Here is an 11,860-nt window from a genome sequence, read left to right as displayed (position 1 = left end):
CTCCTTTATAAAAATGACTCACAAGGTTGACTATTTTCTTGCAGAGGCAATGGTCCTACTTACCAGTGCACACATTTTGCTTAGTACAAGATTGTCTTTTGCATAGTTTCACTTACAGTCTCCCTCTAGAAACCGTAACTAAATTTATTTGATATCACATGATATTTTTTCATTTAAATGGTAATGGTTTGCATTGAAATGCCAGATGACCTCAGGTAAAGCACAGCTATGACAGCAGTCACCTCGCAGCTGTCAACAGGTTCCGGGTAAAATGCGTATGATGACGTCAGCCCGTCGGCTCGAGGTAAACAACGCCGTGGTGCTGTGGTTAGCGACTGTTGAAGAGCTTCAGGTCAGCAGCTTGAAGAAATGGCCAAGAAGACGGAGGCTTTGGGGGATTTCTGGCTGTGATTACATCAAGTGAACCTATTACTACAGTACGTGTTTATACTTAAAGACCTTATCTAGCTAAATGGTGTTATCTTGTTGGGGAACTAACGGGTACTAGCTAGTTAGCTAAGCAGCAACTTCCTATTCTTACTTTCCTGGGCCTGTCTGGTTTTGAGCTGTGGGGATACCGCTGCTTTACTCAATAACAGCTCGCCCCCTTTCATTCGGCCGCCGTGAAGGCATTTATAGTGTGAGGATATATGTTGGCTTTAGATACCGTGGAGGTGTGGGCGTATTAGCAGCACTGAGCTGTCAAATGAAAGTGCGCTAAATTAGCTAGCCCCAAATACACATGACGAGAAACAAATCAGCCATCCAGTTCCCCGGACTGTGAAACAACGGACGTGTCGTTAAGCATTTAAGTCGTGGGTGTCACATAAAACAAAACGGACACTTTACTGAACTGCCATTTTTTATTTTCCACAGCAGAAGAGAAACTGAGAGCCAGGTGTTACACAACTGGGAGCAACGTGTTTGGACTCGTGTGACTGCTGTAGTGATTTTCCTCCTGCAGGCTGAATGTAATTGAAAGTACTGTGATCTAGGGCAGAGTGTAAGTGCACATGGATGCAGATGTGAGGTGGTAGCGTTATGGCTCGTTTGTGTGTGAAGTCACGTTAACATCTCTTTGGTAATCTGAAATTTACAAAACTATTAAGACCCAAAGTACCATTGACTTTTTTTATTGTTGAATATAAAGATTAGAGCCATTTCCCTTGCTACCACCTCATATGTGACTCGATGTCCATGATAATGGTATTAGCTGAAGCTCGTAAAGCAAGTTCACGTTGAATTTTGTCCAGAGTTGATGAACATTAAGACCTCAACCCCAGGTCACCCCTAACTCCAGATCTTCCCGACACGGGTTTTGTTCCTTTTGTCTAAAATTAAGTTTATCTTGGAAGTGTTTATTAATATAATGTAATAGTCAATATTTTATTATATCATATTTGTGAATATTTTATTCCATTTAGTTTTATAAGTAGAATAGTATTTTTACTGTGTATATGGACTTTACTTACACCACCTTCTCATGCCACCCTGACAAAATATTTTGCCACCCCATGTAAAAATTTCTGGATCTGCCACTGCCTCGATCAGGTGTGTTTAGTCAGCCAGAAGCTTAAAGATACCACCTTGAGGGCCAGAATCTCCCAAACCTGCTTTGGAGGGTTATGTTCCCTCTCGTCAGCAGCTTTTAGGGCAGCAGGATGAAGCATCTGTTTTTCTCTACTTATATCAGTCATTGTTTGTGACACTTTATTCACAATCTGGAGGAGTTTCGTAGCAATGTTAATGTAGGATGAGTGGAGGAGATAGTGTGGAAAACCATTTTAAAATACAGGATGTTGAGCAGTTTAGGTTAAAACTGGCCTTTCTGTCTCACATTCAGAAAGAAAATAAACGGTAAGACATTTGGAACTGTAGTTCTGGAAGTGACCAGCAGTTCTGAATTGATTGTTACCTTTCTTCATTTTCCTTAGCTTCTCAGCGCATACAGAATATAATAAACTATAATAACGTTTGTTGATTTGTCCAGATTATGTCATAAGATTTTGATGGCTATAGAACTTACTTTCTTAAATTATTCTAAACCAAATGAACCATCTGGATAAGTCCTCAACACGTAATCACTAGTATTCTGTAGTGGATCCTATTAAGGATAAAGTAGTTTCATAATCTAATTACATCATGTGAAATATTGATAAATGTACCTGTCTGTTCTGTTTTTATTTTCCAGCTTTTCCTAGATCTGGAATTCTGTCCTTAGCCATGTCGTCACGTGTGTTGCTGCGGCAGCAGCTGATGCGAGAACAAGCCCAGGAGCAGGAGAGACGTGAGGCGCAGCAACAGGCCTCTGCCTCTCAGCTCCGGGCCTCGGACTCCACTCCAGCCATCTCCGTCACGCTACCCCCAAATTCTGCCCGCCCTCCTCCAGCACAGGTGCCTGTGGAGGTGCTGAAAGTAAGCATGCCCTTATTGTGCTTGTTCATCCTTTGTATTCTTTACTCAATGAGTTTATGTCAGAACACAGGGCATTAACAAGTGTTGAAATAATCAGGTGCAGACCCACTTGGAGAACCCCACCAAGTACCACATCCAGCAGGCACAGAGGCAACAAGTGAAGCAGTATCTCTCCACCACTCTGGGCAACAAGGCGGTTACTCAGACAATTGGCGTGTCCCCGGTGCCACAGTCCAGTTCTGCCCCTGAAGCTGCCCCATCTGCAAGCAGTGCCCCTAACAGTCCTATGGCTCTGCTTAACATCGGCTCCAACAAGGAGGAAGTATGGGAAATTCCTGTTTATGGCTTAATTTCTTGTGTGTGGGTTTGGTTTTGCTGGTAAAGCAGATTACGCAACCATGGCAAAAGATGCCTTTCTGCAAAATTACAGTGCATATTTTGCAGACGTTAAATGTCTAGCTTACTGCTCACTTGTTACTTTACTCTGTGTTTGTTCTGTAATGATGTTCCTGGAGATCCCACCGTGACGATGCATGCCTTTTTTCATTGTACCCTTTTTGGCCTGTTGTCACAATACAATGTTAAATATTGCACCCACTCTGTAAGTGACCCAGCACTCCTCTTGCACACATCTCTCTCTTTGAATTTAAGCCTCTTACATTTGTTTAGACCATGTTACATTGCTTTAAATGTTTATTATTGGCATGCAATGCCTACAGATTGCTTTCGAAAGGACATTACACAGCAGACATACATGTTGATTAATTTCATGCTAATTACTTTGTAACACCACTGCTTTCTCTCATCTCTGTAATCTAGATCGACGATGTGATCGACGACATCATTAGTCTTGAATCCAGTTTTAATGATGACATCATTACGTTGATTGACTCAGGTCTTCAGTTACCCAGCACGGTATGAATAGCAATCTGTTTATTTTATTCTCAAAACTTCCTTTGTAAATTTCGTCTACAGTTTCCAGGTTCCTTAATTTTAGAATGACTTTCAAAGCAGAGCAAATATCAGGCAGCCTTTTAAACGTGAGTGTGTGTGTGTGTGTGTGTCTGTGTGTGTGTTTGCCCTGCATTTGATTCCTATTGGGTCTCTTGAAATATGCCCCTGTGATGTCTCTTTAATGTATGGAATTCTGAAGTTGTGGGAGCAAATATACACTTTTGGCACTCAGCTACTATTCGTCACTGAAGTGCTGCCTGGGCGGGGTAAAGCCGTCAGAGGATACAAGACAGGGAGAAGCAAGTTAAGAGAGCTCATGCAAAAAGCTCAGTCCAAAGTTGCCAGGTTTTAAGCTTTTGATTTGTCACAGAAGAGAGAGGAGTTGCCAAAAAACCTTTGCTGCTATAGAAAAAAAATGGGAATTATGGTGATGCTGTTGGAGGAAAAGAAAAAGAGTGAGGTAAAAGCTTTTGATGATTTATCTAATAGCACCCGGTATTGCTGTTTTTGCGCTGTTCTCCTAAACAGGGTGTGTTCATTAAGCGTTGATTATTTGTATGTTGTTAGAGTTGACCTGTTTAAGCTTATTTGGCCCGGTCTGTAACTTGCCTTAAAGTACTATCCAGAGTTGCTCTTTCTCTTCTTTCGACCCTGTCATCGGGGAGTAGTCTCGATTTTCTCTGTTTTCTTTTAAGAACCGCGATTCAACCAAAGTTTCATTTGTATAGTTTATATACGGAGAAGTAGCGTTTGTGTGAGTGAGATTAGACGTGTTGCTTTTATATTGTTGGCTTGTTCGGCTGCTGCTTGATACTCTGGTCGCATTGTTGCAGTTACGTGCAGGATTTGACGGTTGACGAGCGCTAAACGTGAGCTCCGCTCCACTCCGCTCCTCTCGTCCCCGAGAGCAGGGGGAGGGACGTCTTCGGAGACCACAAGCTCAAAGAAAAGAAGGATCGGCATTTGATTCCTATTGGGTCTCTTGAAATATGCCCCGATCTATTAACTGTGCTGTCTGTGTGCAGCATGAGCATGCACCACATCATACCATTGATTCTGTTTTGAACTCGAGGAACTGGTTGCTCTAAATGTGTCAGCCGGAATGGGGAAGAGGTCCTATTTAAATATTTGCTTCTAGCTTTGTGGCAGTCAGTGAGCATTAATGAATTATATAATTGAATATGTTGAACATGTTTTGTTTTTTTTGGTTTTTTTTTGGTAGCTCCCAGGAAATCTGTTGGATGTATACCACAGCCCTGGAATGGCAGCACCTACTATCACTGTCAGCAACTCCTGCCCTGCTGATCTTCCAAAAATTAAAAGGGAAATAACTGGTATGCACATTAACTTTTATAAACACATTTCTTTTTCTGCTTCTTCTTTTTTTTTAAGTTACATAGTTTTATATGAATTTGTCTTTTAGATGCAGATGCCAAAGCATTATTGAAAGAAAGACAGAAGAAAGACAACCATAACCTCAGTAAGTTGCCAGTTTTCCACTTGTACTTCTGTGTTGAATGAACAGTAACATCAGAAATACAGGGATGTCCCAAAATCAGTAAATGGCCAGATTCAGGACTTTTTTTTTTTTTTTTGCTGGATCAGTATTAGCTTTTTTGAGCCAAGCCTGAGCCTTTGTTTTATGTCTGCTGTCACATAGGCATCCTAAACAAAGAGTATAATTTGCAGCACATTACTAACATGTCTGCAGGGTGGAGATGTTTTAAATTAGAAAACTAAAACTGTCCAGTAGCCACTTGTAACGTCTAAAATGCAGGCAATCTGTGAATGTTAAAGTTAGGCTGTTACACCACTAAGTGGAAATGAGCTATTTAAGAAATATTTTAGTTTGTTTACAGAAACTAATGTTGCACTTATCATGGGAGCCATATAAAAAAATATGTTCAGTTTGTAAATAAAATAAAATAACATAAAATAAAATAAAATGTCAAGGAACAGCTTTGATGGAGACATTTTATTCTTAATGCATTGTTTGATTTGAATAACTTTAATGTACTTGAAATGTGCACTGTGAAAATGTATTATCTAAGGAAATAAAAGTATCTGAAAAGAGACTTGATTGGCACGTCCCTAAAAACAGTTGCATCATCTGTAACATGCAGCATGGTGCAGATTTAAAGGACATACTGAGTAAATCTTTCTGCATGTGTGGCTTCTTTTAATTCCAGGACATCCTTTGTGCTCTTGATGTCCATGTATACCAAATAATGCTTGTTTAGTGACAACAATGAGTGCTGCAGTTAAACGTATGTGTCATTGTGTTTCCTGTCTGCCTGTGTACAGTTGAAAGGAGGCGGAGATTCAACATCAATGACCGTATCAAGGAACTGGGTACTCTGATACCCAAGTCAAGCGACCCGTAAGTCATGTCTTAATACAGTTGAAGTGTTTGAATTTTAGTTTTGAGTCACTGCCTCTGATGTTGTTTTCCGTTTCTCGTGTCTCTGTGCCTTCCTGCCTCCCTGCTCCACAATACTAACTGATATCACAACCATGACAGTGAGATGCGCTGGAATAAAGGCACCATCCTGAAAGCTTCTGTGGATTACATCAGGAAGTTACAGAAGGAGCAGCAGAGAGCTAAGGACGTCGAGATGCGACAAAAAAAGCTAGAACAGGCAAACCACAGCCTGATGTTACGCATCCAGGTCAGTATTTGGTGATCAGCTGAGTCTGGATACATGCTTCTGCAGACTAGAGAACAATTTATTTAGAGTCACCATAGCTAAAGGTATTATGCAACAAAGCCTGTATCCTATAACATGTGTCAATACATGTTTTAGGTCATTGTAGTATTTATGATGCAAACGTTTCAGCTGTTGGTTGGCCTGCAGGTCGAAGTATTGTGTGTTGGTAAATAAAACTGAAGTTTACGTGAAGATCTGAACATGTCACATTAAATAAAAGCAGCTGTATGACAGTCACACAATACCACATACGGGCAAGTATTCGTAGTTATGCAACATAAAGCTGTGGTGCACCAGTAGAGAAGGAACAAAAATGTATATTTCAGTTTGTGTTTAAGAAAACTGATTAAAAATAAACAAGGTGTAATTTTGTTAGTGTGCAAGCCTGAAAACACAGTAAAGCCACAAAGGTGATGTTTCAGTTCAAGAAAACACAACTTTCTTGCTCATTGCATTTTTGGATCACCAATGTTTAAATTTGCTGTCTATCACATTTAGGTGACATAGCTTAAATGTACTTTTTAAAGGTAAAGTTTATTGTAGGGGAATTAGCTCTCAAAGACAAAAAGCATTAACAGCTCCTTTTTTTTATTTAATATAGGTATTCTCAGTCATTCCAGGAGCTGGCACCTTAATGTAAATGTGCTGCTGTTCTTTTCAGGAACTGGAAATGCAGGCACGGCTCCATGGCCTCGCCACCTCTAACAACCTCTCCTCTGGCCTGAGCTCTGATCCCTCCCTTCTACAGCAGCAGCAGCTCTTACAAGGCAGCCAGGGACTGCCACCCACTGTGGGAGGAGCCCCCACCCAGAACCCTCTCAGTATGGGAGCCATTGGACAGCCTCTGCCAGCCTCCTTCCTGTCCCCACCCTCCTCGGACTCTACCGCAGGCGTTACCATCAGCAGCCCCCTTGACCTGGGCAGCCTAAGCTTCGCTGAGCTAGACGACTCCTCGGCCTCAGCACTCTACCCTGATGTGGGCTTGGGGGATATTCTTATGGACGAGGGGTGCACCCTGTCTCCAGAGAGGGTGGCTGAGCCGCTCTTTTCTCCTTTGTCACCAGGTGCCTCTAAAACCAGCAGTCGCAGGAGCAGCCTTGAAATGGACGAGGACTTGTGATGAGCCCTGTGTCGTGGTCAGAGACTGTAGGAACACGAATGTCATGAAGGGCAGTCTATCCATAAATAACATTAGTCTATTTATAGGACTGTAGAACTGAACTTAAAAAAATAAAACTAGCTTAATTTAAATCAAAACTAACATAAATGTTGTATCAGGATAAAGTAATTTCTGGATTATATTTTGCCATACAGACCTAAATATTATTGTTCCCGTTGGAGCCAGTCTAATGATCGTGTACAGGTTTATAAATGCAATCTTGCTAAAAGTGGAATATTGTATCATAGGGGCATGCAATTAGCATTAAGAAATAGTATGTTGCTAAAGAGTTTTTAAGATTTTTTTCAAAGATTTAAGAGGGATATAACGTTTGCTTGAATTTATTATGCGCCCATTTGTAGAAAGGAAAGCTGTGAGGTTACTTTTTAATGACATCAATGGCATAACAAACTTATTAAGAGATGCCAACATACAGTATATATTTTGTTTTGGTTTTTTTTTTTTTTTTTCAACTGACTGGAATCAGGGTTTGTTAATAGCAGTCACATGCTTATCCACGTTGGGTAGTTTAACCAGCAGCCATAGAGGGAACTTTGTAAAGTGAATTGGCACATTGTGAAATATTTACTGCATATTGTATATAAGAATATTTTATTTTGAGCAGGTTTATTGCACCTTACTTTATGGCAGTCTATGCATTTTATGAAAGCTTTTGTCTGTTTTTATTACTATTACACACAGTGGACAGCTAATACCTAGGTTGCATGTATTTGTAACAAACCTTACAAGCAGTGGAAAGTCACTTGCTGCTGTAGCTAGTTAGCCAAAGCAGGACTTCTTCCAGAGTAGCTACAAATTACAAATCAGCATTTTATTTTTGAATATGTACTCTTAGTCATTGGAAATGACAGACATTTATCCTTTTATAATAGTACTGTAGTTCATTACATATTTTTTGCTACCTGAAAAATAGTTTGATAAGTTGTTTCTCCTGACTAATACCTGTGTTGTCAGTGATTGTGTGTCTACATTAACCCTGGTGATCACTGAGTGATTTTTTTTTTTATTGGTTTGCATGTTACCAAGATTGTGACTTTTTATTTGACGATCAAAAGAGATAAGTCGAATAATGCATTATTGCTAATTGTAGGATGAATTCTGAGGGCTTTGGCCTTCTTTTAAAGCAACCACTAGCCTCACCTCTCTAATAATGTATAACTGTTTGTTGTGAAACTTGCATTTATTATTCGACAACATAGCCACAAGGAGTCAGACGCTTAACCAGACGTTATGTACAGTTAAGAATGTGTGTTTGACAAAGTACTTGCTTATGTGTAGTTGTAGTTTTTAACACTGATGTACTGTATGTTTTTCTACCAGCACAAGCTCCAAGGTATTGACACATCTAGATTTTCAACTATTCATTGAGCTGTAGTAACATAAAAAGAAATTTGTCAGAAACATTTGTACTTTATATCACTGACAGTACAGTAAATTTAAGGTGTTTTGTCCTGTTCATTCTGAACTTTGAGGAACTTTTGGCTAAAAGCAACTCTACTCCATTACTCACTTCTGCCAGTTGTTTTTTTTTCTCTCATAAGATTAAATAACAATGGTCAGCCTTTTCCTCTCATACTTAATTGTGCTCCACAATATTAAATAACAATCTGTGTCTTACCCTGGCACGTATGTTTGAGTGCTAACATTGACTGTTAACCATACACGTAATGTTTGTGTCTTGTGCCTACAAGCTTTGAGAAGATTTTAACAAATAAATGATTCTTATTGGTTGATGTCTGTGTTTTTTTTTTTTTTCTGACAGCCAACATTAGTGGTAAAGCATTTGAGACATTTCCATAGCAAGGTCCAGGCACTCTGTAGCCTGGAGGCAGATGTTGCAAATTGGGCAGTCACACAGGAAACACCTAACACCCAGACACCCACAGAGGTCACAGTTGTTGGTGATGTCCAGGAGGGGCTGCAGGGTGGTTGACTCGCAGCCGCACAGGGATGAGCATAGCGACCAGATGCACTTGTTACATCCCCTCATCGTGGCTAATAGACAATCCAGGGGATGACAGAAGAGGCAGGCCAGAAGGATTGCAGCACAAAGGTCTTGCATAGGAAAGAAAGGTCATGAAGAAACAAGGCAAGTTGAGACAAGTAACACTTAAGAAGCAGGAGAGCAAGCAGAAATACCCAATACAGTTTATTCCGCCTACCTTCTCTGTCCGGCTCCGTTTGGACAGTAGTGGCTTTGAAGCTTTCTTGACTCCTATTGTCTGATGTGAGTGACTGACTCACTTCATAGACTGTGCAAGCCTCCATGGAGGATGGCAACAGGGCACATAGAGGCTTTGGCTGGTCTTTCTCCACAGAGCTTAGGCTACAGAAAGACACTGCCCGCTCTGTGTTATTATGCAAGTTGGATTGAGCAGGGATTTCTGCAGCAGAAAAAATCATTATGATCTCATTGGATCTGTAATATCCATTAATACACAGTAGTGGAAAATAGGGAGATTTTCTCAAGTTCTATTACCATTTTCAGAAACTTGTAATTTACTTCAGTATTCCTGAAACATGATTTTATCAGCTACAGGAAACTGTTGTGCATTATATAGAATTTACAACTTTAGCTAATAGTTTGAAAATCAGCCTTTTCCATAAAAAAATTTAATTCAATTTACATGCTATGATGCATTTTAATGAATTAAAAAACCTTACTATGAAGTATTTAAAGTTGTTTTTATGTAATGAAATGATGTGTCTACATTAGAACATACTGAATAATGACCCAGTAAAATAATACTTTGCTGATGAGGATTATTATGCATAGTATATACTTCTGCTGTTGATATTTTTAGTACATTTTGCTGGTAGTACTTACTACTTAGACTTAAGTGCAACTTTTAATCCAGGATTTTTTTTTGTAGTAAAGTACCTTAAGACATGGATACTGTTAAGTAAAAAATATGAATAATTTCTCTATTGTTTATTACATAGCAGATATAGCATAAGTTACAAGTTACCTGATGTTTTGTTTGCACTTAAAGAAATGTCCCTTCTTGATTCTGTGCCTGCAGTGGAAATCTGCTCTGAAGAATTAGAGACTTCAGTCAAAGATCGATAGATAGATGGATAGATAGTTAGATACAGTGGGTACGGAAAGTATTCAGACCCCTTTAAATTTCACTCTTTGTGTCATTGCAGCCATTTGCCAAAATCAAAAAAGTTCATTTTATTTCTCATTAATGTACACTCAGCACCCCATCTTGACAGAAAAAAACAGAAATGTAGAAATTTTTGCAAATTTATTAAAAAAGAAAAACTGAAATATCACATGGTCATGAGTATTCAGACCCTGTGCTCAGTATTGAGTAGAAGCACCCTTTTGAGCTAGTACAGCCATGAGTCTTCTTGGGAATGATGCAACAACTTTTTCACACCTGGATTTGGGGATCCTCTGCCATTCTTCCTTGCAGATCCTCTCCAGTTCTGTCAGGTTGGATGGTGAACGTTGGTGGACAGCCATTTTCAGGTCTCTCCAGAGATGCTCAATTGGGTTTAGGTCAGGACTCTGGCTGGGCCAGTCAAGAACGGTCACAGAGTTGTTCTGAAGCCACTCCTTTGTTATTTTAGCTGTGTGCTCAGGGTCATAATCCTGTTGAAAGATGAACCTTCGGCCCAGTCTGAGGTCCTGAGCACTCTGGAAGAGGTTTTCTTCCAGGATATCTCTGTACTTGGCCGCATTCATCTTTCCTTCAATTGCAACCAGTCGTCCTGTCCCTGCAGCTGAAAAACACCCCCACAACATGATGCTCCCACCACCATGTTCCACTGTAGGGATTGTATTGGGCAGGTGATGAGCAGTGCCTGGTTTTCTCCACACATACCGCTTAGAATTATCACCAAAAAGTTCAATCTTGGTCTCATCAGACCAGAGAATCTTATTTCTCATAGTCTGGGAGTCCTTCATGTGTTTTTTGGCAAACTCTATGCAGGCTTTCATGTGTCTTGCACTGAGGAGAGGCTTCCGTTGGGCCACTCTGCCATAAAGCCCCCACTGGTGGAGGGCTGCAGTGATAGTTGACTTTGTGGAACTTTCTCCCATCTCCCTACTGCATCTCTGGAGCTCAGCCACAGTGATCTTTGGGTTCTTCTTTACCTCTCTCACCAAGGCTCTTCTCCCACAATTGCTCAGTTTGGCTGGATGGCCAGGTCTAGGAAGAGTTCTGGTCGTCCCAAACTTTTTCCATTTGAGGATTATGGAGGCCACTGTGCTCTTAGGAACCTTGAGTGCTGCAGAAATTCTTTTGTAACCTTGGCCAGATCTGTGCCTTGCCACAATTCTGTCTCTGAGCTCCTTGGGCAGTTCCTTCGACCTCATGATTCTCATTTGCTCTGACATGCACTGTGAGCTGTAAGGTCTTATATAGACAGGTGTGTGCCTTTCCTAATCAAGTCCAATCAGTTTAATTAAACACAGCTGGACTCCAATGAAGGAGCAGAACCATCTCAAGGAGGATCAGAAGAAATGGACAGCATGTGAGTTAAATATGAGTGTCACTGCAAAGGGTCTGAATACTTATGACCATGTGATATTTCAGTTTTTCTTTTTTAATAAATTTGCAAAAATTTCTACATTTCTGTTTTTTTCTGTCAA

At 40.3% G+C, this 11,860-nt stretch overlaps 1 protein-coding gene across 3 annotated transcripts; it reads left to right on the top strand.

The window, feature by feature from the left end:
• The first annotated feature begins 279 nt into the window (after window positions 1–279).
• tfe3b (transcription factor binding to IGHM enhancer 3b) lies at window positions 280–8,990 on the top strand. 3 transcript variants are annotated; one of them, XM_026307162.1, is made up of 10 exons: window positions 282–437; window positions 877–971; window positions 2,192–2,415; window positions 2,513–2,737; window positions 3,235–3,330; window positions 4,592–4,703; window positions 4,793–4,849; window positions 5,674–5,749; window positions 5,891–6,038; window positions 6,739–8,990. In XM_026307162.1, exons 3-10 carry the CDS (start codon window positions 2,224–2,226, stop codon window positions 7,195–7,197), a joined length of 1,365 nt encoding a protein of 454 aa, XP_026162947.1. In that variant the 5' UTR covers window positions 282–437; window positions 877–971; window positions 2,192–2,223; the 3' UTR covers window positions 7,198–8,990. The 3 variants fall into 3 exon arrangements, with proteins under 3 accessions (XP_026162946.1, XP_026162947.1, XP_026162948.1); XM_026307163.2 differs by having other exon boundaries at window positions 283–437; window positions 880–971; XM_026307161.1 differs by lacking the exon at window positions 877–971 and having other exon boundaries at window positions 280–437.
• Window positions 8,991–11,860: the final 2,870 nt, after the last annotated feature.

The sequence above is a fragment of the Mastacembelus armatus genome, chromosome 5, assembly GCF_900324485.2.
Source record: "Mastacembelus armatus chromosome 5, fMasArm1.2, whole genome shotgun sequence".
In the NCBI taxonomy this organism is placed as follows: Eukaryota; Metazoa; Chordata; class Actinopteri; order Synbranchiformes; family Mastacembelidae; genus Mastacembelus; species Mastacembelus armatus.
Note: the sequence above shows the minus strand (reverse complement) of the source record. Positions and strands in the feature narration are given on the sequence as shown.